General features: G+C 42.5%; 1 protein-coding gene across 1 annotated transcript; it reads right to left on the bottom strand.

Moving 5' to 3' along the window:
• Window positions 1-4,125: 4,125 nt before the first annotated feature.
• On the bottom strand, window positions 4,126-19,650 carry LOC137291638 (fucolectin-1-like). Its single transcript, XM_067823049.1, has 4 exons — window positions 19,584-19,650; window positions 11,192-11,413; window positions 6,884-7,090; window positions 4,126-5,762 (listed from the first exon to the last, which is right to left on the bottom strand). The coding sequence occupies exons 1-4, from the start codon at window positions 19,648-19,650 to the stop codon at window positions 5,527-5,529; spliced, it is 732 nt and encodes a 243-aa protein (XP_067679150.1). The 3' UTR covers window positions 4,126-5,526.
• Window positions 19,651-20,370: the final 720 nt, after the last annotated feature.

The following is a 20,370-nucleotide window of genomic DNA, read 5'->3' as shown; positions in this document are numbered from 1 at the left end:
CGATCAAAGGATTAACCGATAACACACTGATTGATTAATTACTTCCACAGCGGATTTGTCAAAAAGGCAGTGTTTATGAGTGTAGATTTACGTAATCTGTGCCGAATACATCCTGTCGTAAAGTACGACTGTGAAAACAACATCCTTCCTACAAAGAATTAGACGCCACTGCCTTGACTGAATGATTGTTGCCCATTATTGGCTAACGAATGGCGGACGTCATAGTTGCCAGGTGTGCTGTCCTAGGTGACCAGTGAGATTATGTATACACACCAGTGTGAAAACGTTTCAAGCGATGTTTTTTTTCGCATATTAGACTGTTGAAAGACACAGCAGGATTATTTAGCAGCTGAAGATGAATGGAATATCGTTCTTTTGTGTGGATGTTGATGGATACATTCCTGAACGAGGTAACAGCCTGATATTGTTGCTATAACCTTCGTCTTTCTTAAATTTAATATTTACATTTTGTTCTATTTCTTGTAGCATTCAGCAGGATCTGTAATACAGAAAACATGCACAAGGTCGCGAATAGGGTGTGTGTGAAATATGATTCACTTTGGCAATCTGTACAATGTTTAAAAATCAAAATCATGTTAGAAATTCTCTTTAGACCGTGTGTGGGTTTTGTTAACTTTGAAAATGCATACAAATGTGAGAAGGAACTAATTAGGTTTATAAGGCAAAATATGAAGTCGCACACAGCACAGGCACACTGTAGCGCAAGTGGGGTTGCGCAGCGTAGAGAATATGACCAGTCTTCATATATGCGAGCGAAGCGAGCCAAGGTTGGCAACACACTTCCCTCGCTTTGTACAGCATTGCCAAAAAAAGTATTTTTCGTGTCAAAATAATATATGGCTACCATCAAAGGTACACTCCAAATTTCTGACTAGGTTGCGAGCTCAGATTTCCAATCCCACATTATAATGTTTCATTCAACATTTTAAGCGCCACTCGTGGCACACCAGACCGTTCTCCGCCTCCATTACCCCTGCCAACTTCCGGTTCAAAGCAGTGAAGGAACAAGTTATCATTCCGTATGGAATACATAAAGAGTTACTTCCCATGCTTCATACGTGCACTACGCCAGAAGTGTCTTTATTGTAGAATAGATGTTACAAAAGATCTAACAAAAACGCCGACACTTAAGACAAATACACTCCAACAGAACCATGTCATTGATAAAATTAGGCAATGTGGTATATCTTTATAATTTCTGCTTATTCTTGTTCCTTCACTCCGTTGAGCCGAAAGCTGGCAGGGGTAATGGAGGCGAAGAGCGAACTGAATACCACGAGTGGCGCTTAAAAAGTTGAATGAAACATATTCCACGTGGGTAATTATTAAATATGGGGTTGGAAATCGGAGAGCACAACCCAGTGAGGAAATGGGAGCGTACCTTTGATGGTGGCGATATTTTATTTTGACACGAAAAATACTTTTTGGACAGAACCGAGGGAAGTGTGTTGCCAACCTTTGTTCGCTTCGCTCGAATGTATGAAGACTGGTCATATTCTCTACGCTGAGCAACCCCACTTGCGCTACAGTTTGCCTGTGCACACTGACTTAGTTACTTTTCAGTCCTAACGGTTTTTTATACCACTGACCGATGAGTAAATTTCAAGGTGTCTGATTTGTTTTCATAACGAAGTAAAAGACTTCATCTTTGTTGATCATTCTACACATAAACTATCAATTGCGCATATGGGGACGCAGCAGATATCACGAACCAGTCACGAATTCTGGGATATCATCCCGGTACTCACTGTACTAAACAATAACAAAAGAAACCACCAGTCCACGGAAATTGTTCCGCATCAGTGCCCCCTTAAATACAGAAAACAAAGTTTAACATATTTCGCCTAGGTCGTTATAGTTTGTTCCCAGTGCAGGTCATAAGAAAAGCATCAATCAATAAAATTAATGAAAACACCACCACCTGGCGGAGTGATTTAATACATGTGTATTCTGCCGTTTGGCAAACACCTGCCTCCACTACAAGTAATACAGTGACTGAGTATATTCTCCCCAAAAAGAAACGCTTAATGAAAATTGCAGTGCCATGCATCAATGAATTAAAACGTGATTCATTTTACAAAAGGCTTTGCTCTGTTTATAATTCTATGGTGTTTATGTTTTGAAACATCACAACAAATACGGGTATTTTACGGCATAATTTTCAACTTCGGCGTGTAGTGTCAAAGAAAAACAATTCACTGCGACGCAGTATCGCTACACCACCTGCGTCACCGAACAGCCACGGTGATCAGTACCGCTTACCAAATACCCGGATGGAGGAGGCTTTCTGCACAGACCGCCAGGAACAGGTTCAGAGAGGGTGGTTTACGCGCCAGACCTTATTTTGGCCCTGTGCTTCGACAACAACAACGTCGACATCGGGTTCAGCGGTGCACCAATGTTCAGGCCTGGAACCTACCGAATTGGCGTAGAATCTGGTTCAGTGATGAATCATGATTTCTACTGGAACGACGTGATGGAAGAATGCGGATGTACTGATGTAGACGTGAACGTTTCTCCGACGCTTGCGTTGTGGGTAACGATCACCTGCCGTAGGAGAAGTTATTTTAGTTCTGGATGCCCACGGTTGTCACACTAGGTATTGACTTCAGCGCCAGTACATGTCTGCATGTGACACAAAAACTGACTTTCCTCGAGTTGGTGCCAAAGACTGATAAGTCTGCATTCCCATTGTGCAATTTGGCTATATTTCATTGACTTATAAAGCACACAAGATCTTTCAACATAAAAATAAACATACAGTTGAAATTTCTGTATGTTTCTCATTGGGTGAGTATACATGCCTTGCCCTAATGGATGCAACTGCCACGCAAATAATTTGTTTCTGTCCCAACCATGTAATGACGGTCTATAAACAAACCAGTCTTAGACAATCATGTGATAATGATTTCATAAATGTAGTCCCATGCTTCTTTACGTTTTACTGAACGCATTATCATTGTTCATAAATATTTAACCCACTGCCTACTTCACGCGTTAAGACGTTTGATGCCAAGTTAGAAAATCTCAAAGCTGAAAAATAGTATTTCCTGTTATTTTGAGCGAGAAGTTGTATATCCATAAATCATAGTCCTCATTCTTCAACCAAAGTGATGTACTTTATCACACTGAACTTAACTAAACCCATGACTGAGTATTAAACATGCAATTAAATGTTACTGGATTTGTAAAGTCTCATGATTTATCACACATAACTACACAAAATCCATTCCAAATATGTCAGTATAGTATAACGAACAAGACTGAAGTTTAATTCGACTGGGAATCAGACTGAGGGTACATCATCCACACTGTCCTTAATACTTTAACTCGGCAACGAGCTACTGCCTGTCACAAATAATTAATGAATTCGAAGCAATATGTTTTGAATCATGAGACATTTACGCACAAATTAGTTACAGAGTGAATGATTATTTTGTTATTTTGGGGTATTACGATTGTTACAGAGAGTGAGTCACGTTTCAATCGCCCAATAAGCGAATTCGTCTTTGGCACTGGTGTAATTGAGGCAAAAATAAAATGAAAAATGAAAAGGAAACATTAATTTCATTTTACTGGTTGTGTAATAGTGAAACAATCAATAAAACGGAACTGCAGTAACAGACACATAAAGATTATGTGAGCAGGGTAGACACAGTCAGGCGCTTGTATATTGACTGATCACGGTTAATGATATTGGTCCCTCGCATCACTCATAAATGGATTAACAGTAGGTTTTACGTTTACTACAATGACTGCAAATGATTATCAAGAGAGAGAGAGAGAGAGAGAGAGAGAGAGAGAGAGAGAGAGAGAGAGAGAGAGAGAGAGAGAGAGAGAGAGAGAGGAGAGAGAGAGAGAGAGAGAGAGAGAGAGAGAGAGAGAGAGAGAGAGAGAGAGAGAGAGAGAGAGAGAGACCGCACCACATTTTGTTTGCATCACATCAGCCCACAATTGAATTAGGTACTGTTGCTAGGCAGGATTTTTTTTCTGCTGTATCATCTCTTCTACAGATGACTCAGGTTCTCTGTAGCAGGTTGTCATACTGGAAGCCGATGTTACTCCAGAGCCGAGTTGGTCAAAGACCAACAAGAATTTTCAGTGACGTTCAAGACATTTATTTTTTGATTGATATGACACATGTTTACAAACGCATAATAATATTTCAGACCCGGAGAGTACAGTGACAAAGTGTATTAGATAAGTAACAACAGTGGCGATGAGAACAGGGAAAACTAATCCTGTATATCTATGTATTCTTACATCACAAAGGTCGTGCCTAGTGTAGACTCAATGTCAAATCAATGACAAAGCTGAGTGCCTTTAAACATACATGGAAATAAATAGCCAAACATGACATAAACACTAAGCACGCTAAAGATGTGTACGCTCACAAAATCAACACAGCATAGAATGCAATGAGTATATTTTTAAGGAGGGATGCTTAGAATATTAGGACACATACATAATTCGAGCCAAAGAACAAAAGCATAGTATACAGTTTACGCATGTTCAATTCAGAACAAATTCATTGAAAAGAGAACCAACATAGTAGGATTATTTCTTTCTTTTTCAGCAGATAATAAATTTGTAACAAATGCAAATCAAAACGTGTATTCTTTGAGATATTACGAAGCCAAATTTTGCACCAGCAGATTTACGCCCACCAATTAATGGGACAAAATACTCCAAATTATCATTATCTCTCAGATCCATCGAATAATGGAACATAAAGGACATAGCAATCTCGGATTAAAAGCAAAACTTTGCACAACGCTGGTCACTTAGTGTTCAGACATCATTTAGCCTCTACATTTTTTCGTCATTTACACTATCGAAAATAAATGCAAACGAAAGTCCCACAGTGAAAAAAAATAATTTCGTAGAGATCGATGACATCAAGAGAACAGAATATGTACGGGAATAACGTGATAGCGTTCATAACAATATTCCAGTAGCTGAACAAACCATTAGTGTGTACAATCCACTATTAACTGGGTAGAGGACAATGTACCGCGGGATAAAAGAGTGTCAGACCTTTCCCCGGTATAGGAAATGTATTTGGGTAGGAAACGCATCAAATTTATATGCAGCGATATATGACACGGTTCTAAAATATTCTGCTCGTCATCGTTTCCATCGACATCTCTTCCATGAGCGCCAAGTGTCGCAGTAAATATAAACAGCATGCGCAGTTACTGACCTTACATCGAACATTTCCTATATTTTATAGAAACAATTGTATGTCCAAATTTGGATGTTTTAATCGTTAGCCATAAAAGAAACAATTTCTCTGGAAATCATACTATTTCATTATTATCACCGTTCAATCAGTTAGCCTATACACCATTTCAACATTTTCGTCCAGTTATGAACATCATCGAGGACTAGTTCCCAGATCACAATCAATCAACAATCAAAACTGCCCTAATGTCCTCAATGAAGTCGATAATTTCGGTTATCACTATAGGTAGAAAAGTCACATTTCTACAGGAAAACCGCCCTTCAGCAGATAGTGCCCAAGTCCCAGTCAGCTGCAGCATAGGATGAAGCGGAAGTTGCCAGGCCACTTCCTGTCTGACATTCACCGTTTACTCGGTTGTAGTTGAAGAACGTGCAGTTGTGTCTGTAACAGATGTTGCTGCACTCCATACGACTCGAAGTCGAACTCCTTTGCATGGGTGAAGGACTATCTCGCTTCCGACCGTTTTCGATTTGTACCTCAGTATTCAAGCACATACCTGCAAATAAGTTTGAAAGAATGAGTGCAAGATGTGTATGTAGATCTCGTTATTCTACATATATCATGATAGCTGATGAATAAAGGTTAACAAGATAAACGTATAACAGGCAAGTGCACCATATGACTGAAAAATGGAACAGAACATGTTTACAATTTCTCGAGTGTCATGCTGGAGGTGTTGTTACAAGGGTGTCAGCATTTGCATTGTAAGTAACTGTATGATGAAGAAGGAGGGAGTAGGGATAGTTCAGCAGCTGAATTGTCAAAGATGCATTAGACTGTTACGTGAATGTGTTATACACTTCGAAACAGAGTTCGCCTTATTGTGCATTATTTCTGCCGTTATTTCCACTTTATATTCCATATTATATACCCTTGGGATGTCAAGGAAGTGTGATCGAAGGTTTGATCAGATTTCTGGGTTAACGTATTGCTTTATTTTGATAATCTCGGGTAACAACATATAGCGCGGAAATGGCCATGAATCAAGATGCAAAGATATATGAACCTAACTGAAGTGTAATGAAGTGTTTTAACATCATACTGGGCAACACTCTAGATATGTCAATGCAGTCTGTAAATCACCTAGCCTTGATGTAATAAGCCAGTGGATCACACGTACACACGTTCCCAAGTTTTGGGAACACTGTAATACTATAGTTCAATATATATCTATTTGTGACTTTTAAAGAACATGCATTAGGAAAAGAAACGAAGAGAGCACTGTTAATCCCCTTAATCCATTTTATGAAACACTGACGTTCTTACAAAATCAAATCAATATGAGTTTTATTAGCGAACTATTAGGTCCGTCTTTCATTTCTTACATGAAAACAGTGCGTGTTTAATTACTCTTTGGCAAACTGTGTTGTCGTAGAAGGCAACTAATTAACAGGAACGAGTGACCTGTCTCTCTGCCTTAGTTGACACATGCCCTCGTATCGCTGTTGAATATATCTATGCTCATATGGACCACTTGATGATTGTCTGACACGACTCGATTATTTACATATAGCAGGAATATTGCTGAGTGTAGCGTTAAATAATAACCAAACCAATCCAAAATCATCCGTTGAAGGGTGTGGACAAAGTGTAAATGAACAGGAATATAGCTCTTACCCTCTCCAAACAATTGTGCCTCGCAAAACATCAAGATGATATCGGAGGAAACTTTCACATATCTGGCCATAACCTCCTGGACACACGTGGCAGTCTTGGATAGTCCTGTGAAAGTGCCCATCTGGTTGACACAGACGTTCGTGGAGGATGCGGGACAGAGGGTAGGATGTCCAACAAAGCCCTCTATCTTCAGTTTTTCCGGGTAACCTAGAATACCATCAGGGTTGGAAATCTATGTGAAAAGTGATTTTGAAAAGTGTCTCTCACCAAACTGCAAGTCCTCAAACAATTTTGGAAGTCCTCAAATTTCATTCAAAATAAATTTGACGTAGTGAAACAGTATTGGCAGAGGCGTGGTAGCATAACAAAGAAACACACAATATGTTTGGGCGTAGTTTAATTCAGTCATTACTGATGGGCATGATTACGTAACATTAAACAAGGTAACTGCTATGCAAAGAGCCCAATGATGCCACGAAATATTGGTTTGAATATTCTGTCACGGATCCAAGCAGACGTATCAGCTCATGGACAAAGTGACTCTTTGAAAAGATCATCATCATCATGCTGGTCTTCGGTATCTGAGTAACCAGAACAAAAATCTGAGACATCATCAAAGCCTTCTTCATAATCTCCTTCACTAACTACTTCAGCACGACCAACACCCTCACCAACACACACACATCATCATCATCATCATCATCAACAACATGAGCTGCGGCATTTATCTGCTTGGCTTTATCAGATCCATCTTCTTGGTCCCCACTCTGCAAGGATTTACGACTTAAAAAGAGTCATAAGAACATCAATTACTCCTCTGTGAATAAAGAGACCATGTTTCGTCTCCCGACACTTATACACAATGTACATGTCATGCCCCACATATCTTCACGCCTAGGGTGAAACTTCTGCCATTGGTCTTTGAAAGGCCGTTTCTGATTTTTCTATTTCCTGTCCGTAAATTCTTCCGTAAATACATCCGTTTTCGAAGCTTCGTATGGATAAAGTGGTGCGATTTGTTTGGAGGCGGGTATCGTTCAAAAGCTCTGAACATCAATAATATCGCTGTACCCATGCCAAGAGTATTTTCACAGTTACAAGAAGCGATTTCACTGGTTAAAGACAGGTTTCTAATGACGCTTATTTGATGGTTTTCTATAAGAATGAAGACCTTTATGAATTTATAACTTCTTTCTTGCAGTGGATGCGACGTTTCGGTGTAGATTCTAACACTGTTATCAAGCAAAAGATGCAAAACATATGTACAAGAAGAAATATATATCATGTCAGGGATGTGAGTTATTACAATACAGGGGTTTGATGTATAGTGTGTTGACATGAAGCTTGTTGTGATAAGAGATGACGAAGCCAGTGGGCAAGGGTGGGTTATTCTTGATTAGGTTTGATTAGTTGATCATAAGCCGTAAGGATGTAATAACCTTGGTCTCTGTTGATTTCGGGCTGATTCGTTTGATGTTGATTGCCTCTAAGAGTTTCCTTGTCTTGCAACCTGACCGGTTGGTTTCTAGGATGCTGATGTTGTATGGCAGGGTTTGGTTTGCTTGGAAATGGCTGATTATTAGTCTTTTTTCTTAACAGATGTCTTGATTCGCAGGTTGAGGGGCCGTTTCTATTATATGTACGAGTTACGAATGAACGAATGAAGGTTCTGCTTTGTGGCTAATTTACCGTTGGCTTGTGGGATATGCTGAGCTGATGTGCCTCTCTGGAACACAACATCTATGTTGACTTCTTTCTTAAGCAGTCTGCGGATATGGTGGCTGACAGTCTTGATATGTGGTATGCTGATGATGAACGGGGCTGATTGTTGACGTAGGTTTTACTTTGGGCTCAGGGTGTTCTCGATTGTTCTGTTGACAAGTTAGCTGAGTACTGATTAACATTTATGAACACATGACAAAGGTGATCTAACTCCACCTCGAGGGCTTGGGTTGTGGAGCTGATGTTCTTTGCTTTCCTGGCTAGTGTGGCGATTATACCTCTCTTCACTTGTAGTGGGTGACTAGATAAGAAGTGTAGGCATTCATCCGCATGGGTTGGTTTTCTATAGACACTTGTCAGGAGTTTGTTGTCGTTGTCTTTCTCTACTTGGACGTCGATGAATGGTAGCTTGTTATCAGTTTCTTGTTCCATTGTGAACTTCAGCGTTGATCAGTGGGACTGATTATGACAACGGTGTCGTCAGTTTTCTGAAACCAGCATATTGGTGTGACTAGATGAGGCGAGAAGGGCCTTTTCTTCGAGTTCTGTCATGTAGATCTCGGTGATGATGGGGGAAAGAGGTGAGTCCATGGGTAGACCATTGGTTTGTTGGTAGAGCCCATGGGGGGGAGGGGGGGGGGTGGTCGTTGAGGACGTTGTCAGTATAGATGGTGAAATCTGTGGTGACCATGATGACGGTAGCTCTGTCTTTGTCTGCTGGGGTATGGTGATTGTTGGATCGGACGGTAGGTTTCTCAATATTTTCTTTTCTGCATTGTAAAGGTTGTGTTTAGTTTTCTTTTTTGTTTTGCGAGAGTTATGCTTTTCTAATATGTTGGCTGGGCAGAAGGAGATAAGCCTTTGGATAAGACTGCAATATCTTCATTGCTGAGGTTCTTGTTACTGAGATTGACCGGGTTGGGCGTTTGGTTGTATTTCTGGTGGATCGTGATTGGTGTCAAAATCAGGCATGACCTATGACAGCCAGTCACATCACAGCAATGGACACTGTCCTCGTAAACAAATCCTGTAGATTCAGACTAACGTTTCTGATAAACGCAAGCTACTCTGAACGTGCTACGCGAAAAGCACACCTATAATATTGCATGGAACCTAGTCCATGTATAGTTCTAGGTTATGACCTGCGACAATATAGTGTTGTGCACATATTTTAACATTAAACATCGTGTCCGAGCGTCACGTTCGAGGCAACGAATGTCTAGATGTCACTTGAATTATATGTCACGATGGGACAATAGAGATGGAAATAGTATACTATAGTATACTAGTATACTATAAGTTATTGATTAAGTCCATATGTGAAGTTAACATCGAATTTATCGGTCGGCCCGACTGTCCTAGATTATAAGAAAATTGCAAGTCATTTGATTCAAATCCCGAATCCCGAATCCGTTTCTAACTTCATGTTCCTGCGGAGTAGTACTGTTACATGTTTTGGTAGTTCTCCAGGAGGGTTACTAGCCTCAGGCTACCGGACTAGTGTAGTGAGTGAATTTGTTAAATTTAAAGTCACTTTGGCAATATTTCAGCCATATCGTGACTTAAAGAATGTGTCTATTGACTATAACATAACATAGATTATACAATCCTGTCAAAGAAGGACCGTAAAATAACTAGAATATCACTGACATACATGTAAAACTAGTGATTAAATCTAAAATAGGCTAAAAATCGCAAACAACTGAAGGTAGTTCACCAAACTAGGGACCATGGGGACTTACACTACCTTTGCTACCTGCATGGACCCTAGCTGGATTTACACCACCTCTTCAGCTGCTAGCAATTTAGACACATCTGGCCAAAAATTAAAAATACACATATAAAAATACAACAGTGAATTTGGATATTGGGCAACATATAGTCCGTCTTATCACAGTCTATACAACGTGCACTGTTGGTATGTAGGTAATTCAGAAAATGAGCCTTCAACTTCATTGATCCAACAACTTGTCACTTTTAGAGATTAGTGATGGCAACAGATTATCATAAGAGGACGGGATCGGGTGGTCAGACTCGCTGACATGGTTGACACATGCCATCGGTTCCCAATTGCGCAGATCGATGCTCATGTTGTTGATCACTGGATTGTCTGCTCAAGACTAGATTATTTACAGCCATCCCCCATATAGCTGGAATACTGCTGAGTGCGGCGTAAAACTAAACTCACCCACTCGCTCACCTACGTAGGACTTACTATCTCCTGTAGGAGATGATCAATATGCGTTAATATGCATTAATCTGAAATGGTCGACTTAAATACCCACACACAGTCTCCTGTTTCACCGGCTCAGTCACTCACAGAATCTACAGTCATTGAGTTTCACTCACTTTTCGTCTACTGTTTCCTTCACCAAATCCTACGCAGGAGATAGTATGTCCCACGTAGGAGATATTGACATAAAATAACCTTATACCCCCTTCTACGCTTCCGTAGTAGGCAAGCATTACTTATAATTATTATTATATTATAGTTTTATTGATTGCTTTACATTAATATTTCAGTACTAATGTCTGCAACTGCCAAGGATTCTCCAACTGTGCTGTGAACAAACATGCAGAACCTACCTCCCAAATAATCTGTTCTCCTGAAAATAGTGATGGCAGATATATTGTAGACATGAAGAAGGTCCACTATCCACCAGGACGTTCCATAACGTGTATGCACACAGCCGTCTCTACTTAGATCACCTCCCGTTACACCATCAACAGCATAGAATGGGTGACCTCTGTAGGTTACCGTGGACTGGATGGCCGGCTTGCCTTGAGCTATATTTGCTTGAACGGATGCTGTCAAAAATACAATGGTAATTACTGGAACGTACATGCTACATTTCGCTCCAGGTTTTATTAGTATAGATACGATATATATTCAAAGAATTCCTCTTGTACAGGTAGTGCATTCATGTGTGTTTGAATTATACAAACATTTATATTTTTCAGTGGAATAAGTGTCAGTGAATAATTTTTAACTTTCAGTTCAGTTCGCTCTTCACACCTAAGACCCGAATACGACTTCCTAAATGAAGCCCAGCAATGGCCATGTTGCTGGTCAGTTACAACCCTCAGACGACTGTTGACATCCATTTTGTGCCTAGTATTTTCATGTTCTGGAACATGAATAAATGAGTTGTATTTTGTGTAGGAACAGCACTGCATTCCAGCAAATGCCTTTCAAGCTGAGAGTGTAATTTGTGCTTTGAAATTAGGAATGAAGTGGTCAAAGCTAAAGATTAATCATTTTCAAAATATGCTGACTATCCAAACCGTTCGACAAAAATGGTTGGATTGATCTACCTTTCTGGCTACACCAGAAATCAGAACCAGTTGCCAAACGTAGGGATGGTAAGCATGATCTACCTTTCTGGCTACACCAGAAATCAGAACCAGTTGCCAAACGTAGGGATGGTAAGCTTGATCTACCTTTCTGGCTACACCAGAAACCAGAACCAGTTGCCAAACGTAGGGATGGTAAGCATGATCTACCTTTCTGGCTACACCAGAAATCAGGACCAGTTGCCAAACGTAGGGATGGTAAGCTTGATCTACCTTTCTGGCTACACCAGAAATCAGAACCAGTTGCCAAACGTAGGGATGGTAAGCTTGATCTACCTTTCTGGCTACACCAGAAATCAGAACCAGTTGCCAAACGTAGGGATGGTAAGCATGATCTACCTTTCTGGCTACACCAGAAATCAGAACCAGTTGCCAAACGTAGGGATGGTAAGCTTGATCTACCTTTCTGGCTACACCAGAAATCAGGACCAGTTGCCAAACGTAGGGATGGTAAGCTTGATCTACCTTTCTGGCTACACCAGAAATCAGAACCAGTTGCCAAACGTAGGGATGGTAAGCTTGATCTACCTTTCTGGCTACAGCAGAAATCAGAACCAGTTGCCAAACGTAGGGGTGGTAAGCTTGATCTACCTTTCTGGCTACACCAGAAACCAGAACCAGTTGCCAAACGTAGGGATGGTAAGCTTGATCTACCTTTCTGGCTACACCAGAAACCAGAACCAGTTGCCAAACGTAGGGATGGTAAGCATGATCTACCTTTCTGGCTACACCAGAAATCAGAACCAGTTGCCAAACGTAGGGGTGGTAAGCTTGATCTACCTTTCTGGCTACACCACAAACCAGAACCAGTTGCCAAACGTAGGGATGGTAAGCTTGATCTACCTTTCTGGCTACACCAGAAATCAGGACCAGTTGCCAAACGTAGGGATGGTAAGCTTGATCTACCTTTCTGGCTACACCAGAAATCAGAACCAGTTGCCAAACGTAGGGATGGTAAGCTTGATCTACCTTTCTGGCTACACCAGAAATCAGGACCAGTTGCCAAACGTAGGGATGGTAAGCTTGATCTACCTTTCTGGCTACACCAGAAATCAGAACCAGTTGCCAAACGTAGGGATGGTAAGCTTGATCTACCTTTCTGGCTACACCAGAAATCAGAACCAGTTGCCAAACGTAGGGATGGTAAGCTTGATCTACCTTTCTGGCTACACCAGAAATCAGAACCAGTTGCCAAACGTAGGGATGGTAAGCATGATCTACCTTTCTGGCTACACCAGAAATCAGAACCAGTTGCCAAACGTAGGGATGGTAAGCTTGATCTACCTTTCTGGCTACACCAGAAATCAGAACCAGTTGCCAAACGTAGGGATGGTAAGCATGATCTACCTTTCTGGCTACACCAGAAATCAGGACCAGTTGCCAAACGTAGGGATGGTAAGCTTGATCTACCTTTCTGGCTACACCAGAAATCAGGACCAGTTGCCAAACGTAGGGATGGTAAGCATGATCTACCTTTCTGGCTACACCAGAAATCAGGACCAGTTGCCAAACGTAGGGATGGTAAGCATGATCTACCTTTCTGGCTACACCAGAAATCAGGACCAGTTGCCAAACGTAGGGATGGTAAGCTTGATCTACCTTTCTGGCTACACCAGAAATCAGAACCAGTTGCCAAACGTAGGGATGGTAAGCATGATCTACCTTTCTGGCTACACCAGAAATCAGGACCAGTTGCCAAACGTAGGGATGGTAAGCTTGATCTACCTTTCTGGCTACACCAGAAATCAGGACCAGTTGCCAAACGTAGGGATGGTAAGCTTGATCTACCTTTCTGGCTACACCAGAAATCAGAACCAGTTGCCAAACGTAGGGATGGTAAGCTTGATCTACCTTTCTGGCTACACCAGAAATCAGAACCAGTTGCCAAACGTAGGGATGGTAAGCTTGATCTACCTTTCTGGCTACAGCAGAAATCAGAACCAGTTGCCAAACGTAGGGATGGTAAGCATGATCTACCTTTCTGGCTACACCAGAAATCAGGACCAGTTGCCAAACGTAGGGATGGTAAGCTTGATCTACCTTTCTGGCTACACCAGAAATCAGAACCAGTTGCCAAACGTAGGGATGGTAAGCATGATCTACCTTTCTGGCTACACCAGAAATCAGAACCAGTTGCCAAACGTAGGGATGGTAAGCATGATCTACCTTTCTGGCTACACCAGAAATCAGAACCAGTTGCCAAACGTAGGGATGGTAAGCTTGATCTACCTTTCTGGCTACACCAGAAATCAGAACCAGTTGCCAAACGTAGGGATGGTAAGCATGATCTACCTTTCTGGCTACACCAGAAATCAGAACCAGTTGCCAAACGTAGGGATGGTAAGCTTGATCTACCTTTCTGGCTACACCAGAAATCAGGACCAGTTGCCAAACGTAGGGATGGTAAGCTTGATCTACCTTTCTGGCTACAGCAGAAATCAGAACCAGTTGCCAAACGTAGGGATGGTAAGCATGATCTACCTTTCTGGCTACACCAGAAATCAGGACCAGTTGCCAAACGTAGGGATGGTAAGCTTGATCTACCTTTCTGGCTACACCAGAAATCAGAACCAGTTGCCAAACGTAGGGATGGTAAGCATGATCTACCTTTCTGGCTACACCAGAAATCAGGACCAGTTGCCAAACGTAGGGATGGTAAGCTTGATCTACCTTTCTGGCTACACCAGAAATCAGGACCAGTTGCCAAACGTAGGGATGGTAAGCTTGATCTACCTTTCTGGCTACACCAGAAATCAGAACCAGTTGCCAAACGTAGGGATGGTAAGCTTGATCTACCTTTCTGGCTACACCAGAAATCAGAACCAGTTGCCAAACGTAGGGATGGTAAGCTTGATCTACCTTTCTGGCTACAGCAGAAATCAGAACCAGTTGCCAAACGTAGGGATGGTAAGCATGATCTACCTTTCTGGCTACACCAGAAATCAGGACCAGTTGCCAAACGTAGGGATGGTAAGCTTGATCTACCTTTCTGGCTACACCAGAAATCAGAACCAGTTGCCAAACGTAGGGATGGTAAGCATGATCTACCTTTCTGGCTACACCAGAAATCAGAACCAGTTGCCAAACGTAGGGATGGTAAGCATGATCTACCTTTCTGGCTACACCAGAAATCAGAACCAGTTGCCAAACGTAGGGATGGTAAGCTTGATCTACCTTTCTGGCTACACCAGAAATCAGAACCAGTTGCCAAACGTAGGGATGGTAAGCATGATCTACCTTTCTGGCTACACCAGAAATCAGAACCAGTTGCCAAACGTAGGGATGGTAAGCTTGATCTACCTTTCTGGCTACACCAGAAATCAGGACCAGTTGCCAAACGTAGGGATGGTAAGCTTGATCTACCTTTCTGGCTACAGCAGAAATCAGAACCAGTTGCCAAACGTAGGGATGGTAAGCATGATCTACCTTTCTGGCTACACCAGAAATCAGGACCAGTTGCCAAACGTAGGGGTGGTAAGCTTGATCTACCTTTCTGGCTACACCAGAAATCAGGACCAGTTGCCAAACGTAGGGATGGTAAGCTTGATCTACCTTTCTGGCTACACCAGAAATCAGGACCAGTTGCCAAACGTAGGGATGGTAAGCTTGATCTACCTTTCTGGCTACACCAGAAATCAGGACCAGTTGCCAAACGTAGGGATGGTAAGCTTGATCTACCTTTCTGGCTACACCAGAAATCAGGACCAGTTGCCAAACGTAGGGATGGTAAGCATGATCTACCTTTCTGGCTACACCAGAAATCAGGACCAGTTGCCAAACGTAGGGATGGTAAGCTTGATCTACCTTTCTGGCTACACCAGAAATCAGAACCAGTTGCCAAACGTAGGGATGGTAAGCATGATCTACCTTTCTGGCTACACCAGAAATCAGAACCAGTTGCCAAACGTAGGGATGGTAAGCATGATCTACCTTTCTGGCTACACCAGAAATCAGGACCAGTTGCCAAACGTAGGGATGGTAAGCTTGATCTACCTTTCTGGCTACACCAGAAATCAGGACCAGTTGCCAAACGTAGGGATGGTAAGCTTGATCTACCTTTCTGGCTACACCAGAAATCAGAACCAGTTGCCAAACGTAGGGATGGTAAGCATGATCTACCTTTCTGGCTACACCAGAAATCAGGACCAGTTGCCAAACGTAGGGATGGTAAGCTTGATCTACCTTTCTGGCTACACCAGAAATCAGAACCAGTTGCCAAACGTAGGGATGGTAAGCATGATCTACCTTTCTGGCTACACCAGAAATCAGAACCAGTTGCCAAACGTAGGGATGGTAAGCATGATCTACCTTTCTGGCTACACCAGAAATCAGGACCAGTTGCCAAACGTAGGGATGGTAAGCTTGATCTACCTTTCTGGCTACACCAGAAATCAGGACCAGTTGCCAAACGTAGGGATGGTAAGCTTGATCTACCTTTCTGGCTACACCAGAAATCAGAACCAGTTGCCAAACGTAGGGATGGTAAGCATGATCTACCTTTCTGGCTACACCAGAAATCAGGACCAGTTGCCAAACGTAGGGATGGTAAGCTTGATCTACCTTTCTGGCTACACCAGAAATCAGGACCAGTTGCCAAACGTAGGGATGGTAAGCTTGATCTACCTTTCTGGCTACACCAGAAATCAGGACCAGTTGCCAAACGTAGGGATGGTAAGCTTGATCTACCTTTCTGGCTACACCAGAAATCAGAACCAGTTGCCAAACGTAGGGATGGTAAGCATGATCTACCTTTCTGGCTACACCAGAAATCAGGACCAGTTGCCAAACGTAGGGATGGTAAGCTTGATCTACCTTTCTGGCTACACCAGAAATCAGGACCAGTTGCCAAACGTAGGGATGGTAAGCTTGATCTACCTTTCTGGCTACACCAGAAATCAGAACCAGTTGCCAAACGTAGGGATGGTAAGCTTGATCTACCTTTCTGGCTACACCAGAAATCAGAACCAGTTGCCAAACGTAGGGATGGTAAGCTTGATCTACCTTTCTGGCTACACCAGAAATCAGAACCAGTTGCCAAACGTAGGGATGGTAAGCATGATCTACCTTTCTGGCTACACCAGAAATCAGGACCAGTTGCCAAACGTAGGGATGGTAAGCTTGATCTACCTTTCTGGCTACACCAGAAATCAGAACCAGTTGCCAAACGTAGGGATGGTAAGCTTGATCTACCTTTCTGGCTACACCAGAAATCAGAACCAGTTGCCAAACGTAGGGATGGTAAGCATGATCTACCTTTCTGGCTACACCAGAAATCAGGACCAGTTGCCAAACGTAGGGATGGTAAGCTTGATCTACCTTTCTGGCTACACCAGAAATCAGAACCAGTTGCCAAACGTAGGGATGGTAAGCATGATCTACCTTTCTGGCTACACCAGAAATCAGGACCAGTTGCCAAACGTAGGGATGGTAAGCTTGATCTACCTTTCTGGCTACACCAGAAATCAGAACCAGTTGCCAAACGTAGGGATGGTAAGCATGATCTACCTTTCTGGCTACACCAGAAACCAGGACCAGTTGCCAAACGTAGGGATGGTAAGCTTGATCTACCTTTCTGGCTACACCAGAAATCAGGACCAGTTGCCAAACGTAGGGATGGTAAGCATGATCTACCTTTCTGGCTACACCAGAAATCAGGACCAGTTGCCAAACGTAGGGATGGTAAGCATGATCTACCTTTCTGGCTACACCAGAAATCAGGACCAGTTGCCAAACGTAGGGATGGTAAGCATGATCTACCTTTCTGGCTACACCAGAAATCAGGACCAGTTGCCAAACGTAGGGATGGTAAGCTTGATCTACCTTTCTGGCTACACCAGAAATCAGGACCAGTTGCCAAACGTAGGGATGGTAAGCATGATCTACCTTTCTGGCTACACCAGAAATCAGGACCAGTTGCCAAACGTAGGGATGGTAAGCATGATCTACCTTTCTGGCTACACCAGAAATCAGGACCAGTTGCCAAACGTAGGGATGGTAAGCTTGATCTACCTTTCTGGCTACACCAGAAATCAGAACCAGTTGCCAAACGTAGGGATGGTAAGCATGATCTACCTTTCTGGCTACACCAGAAATCAGGACCAGTTGCCAAACGTAGGGATGGTAAGCTTGATCTACCTTTCTGGCTACACCAGAAATCAGAACCAGTTGCCAAACGTAGGGATGGTAAGCTTGATCTACCTTTCTGGCTACACCAGAAATCAGAACCAGTTGCCAAACGTAGGGATGGTAAGCATGATCTACCTTTCTGGCTACACCAGAAATCAGGACCAGTTGCCAAACGTAGGGATGGTAAGCTTGATCTACCTTTCTGGCTACACCAGAAATCAGAACCAGTTGCCAAACGTAGGGATGGTAAGCATGATCTACCTTTCTGGCTACACCAGAAATCAGGACCAGTTGCCAAACGTAGGGATGGTAAGCTTGATCTACCTTTCTGGCTACACCAGAAATCAGAACCAGTTGCCAAACGTAGGGATGGTAAGCATGATCTACCTTTCTGGCTACACCAGAAACCAGGACCAGTTGCCAAACGTAGGGATGGTAAGCTTGATCTACCTTTCTGGCTACACCAGAAATCAGGACCAGTTGCCAAACGTAGGGATGGTAAGCATGATCTACCTTTCTGGCTACACCAGAAATCAGGACCAGTTGCCAAACGTAGGGATGGTAAGCATGATCTACCTTTCTGGCTACACCAGAAATCAGGACCAGTTGCCAAACGTAGGGATGGTAAGCATGATCTACCTTTCTGGCTACACCAGAAATCAGGACCAGTTGCCAAACGTAGGGATGGTAAGCTTGATCTACCTTTCTGGCTACACCAGAAATCAGGACCAGTTGCCAAACGTAGGGATGGTAAGCATGATCTACCTTTCTGGCTACACCAGAAATCAGGACCAGTTGCCAAACGTAGGGATGGTAAGCATGATCTACCTTTCTGGCTACACCAGAAATCAGGACCAGTTGCCAAACGTAGGGATGGTAAGCATGATCTACCTTTCTGGCTACACCAGAAATCAGGACCAGTTGCCAAACGTAGGGATGGTAAGCTTGATCTACCTTTCTGGCTACACCAGAAATCAGGACCAGTTGCCAAACGTAGGGATGGTAAGCATGATCTACCTTTCTGGCTACACCAGAAATCAGGACCAGTTGCCAAACGTAGGGATGGTAAGCTTGATCTACCTTTCTGGCTACACCAGAAATCAGGACCAGTTGCCAAACGTAGGGATGGTATGCTTGAGCTACCTTTCTGGCTACACCAGAAATCAGAACCAGTTGCCAAACGTAGGGATGCTTTTACCTCACGAGAACGTCTAAACACAAAGCACTGGTTTCATTATTGGATAGAGATCCTTACATATGTATGTGTGGTATAGCTCAAATCGTCCAGGTGCCCTTCTTTAACATTAAGGAACAGTTTTGTCGTTTTCTTTTCCATAATGATTTCGGTGGTTGTGCCTTCCGTGTTCCTTTACTTTCATAACCATTTCATAAACCATTTGACAAAATAGACGCTGATACAGACGTTTTCGTTGAAAAACGTTGATTTCTGATTATCGTCATGCTATTCAACTTGACTGAAAAAGCAATAACTGTTTACCTGTTACCTTCAAGCATTCATCAAGAAGAAACAAGACGGTGTACAGCATGCTTGTGGAGGAATTCATGTCTGCGTCTATTGTGAGTCGTCACTGATGACGAAGCCCGTCCTCCTCCCTTTGCTCCACCTTGATTCAGCTGATGCCTTTGCCTTTGTAGAGATTTACAGTTCAGGAAATTTCAACTGATCTGATGAATTCGATTGGAGGTAGTAAATGGATCCCTTGCTATTTGTTTAAATGTTTTGAACTATAGACTTAATTGTAAGAATGATTTTTATTCAGAGGCAGTCCATATCATAATTAAGGGAAGAATTATACTCTTCTATCGAGTGAGGATCAATAGCATTGAAATATCAGTGCTTTTTTATATAGTGCTGCAGTGTGATTATTAGGTATCAAGTCGTTTGTGAGATGTAACCGTTTCGCTCCGTGAATAGGATGGCATCAAGTACAGATGTAAAGGTGTATTTGTTACCATCACGGCGGGACACATAACATCAGTACCTGCTCATAATATTTGCTCTATTACACCAGTGAAAAAAACTGTATTTCCCCGGCAAAATATGTCGTACCACGCCTTATGGGATCGGAATGTGGCTGACTCCGCGTCATTGTTTCCTGATGTCGTAATTAATATACAATGTACACGGACCCTGGCCTTCTGTGTCGTATCTTACCCATCTATGCTAAGGACCAGTTATAACCGGGACTGAATTAGGACTTGACGGACATGGTGCTGAACTCCCTTCCGGTACCTTGGAGAAGTCAGTATTTGGTTCTCTGCGT

This window comes from Haliotis asinina, chromosome 7 (assembly GCF_037392515.1).
Source record: "Haliotis asinina isolate JCU_RB_2024 chromosome 7, JCU_Hal_asi_v2, whole genome shotgun sequence".
Lineage (NCBI taxonomy): Eukaryota > Metazoa > Mollusca > Gastropoda > Lepetellida > Haliotidae > Haliotis > Haliotis asinina.
Note: the sequence above shows the minus strand (reverse complement) of the source record. Positions and strands in the feature narration are given on the sequence as shown.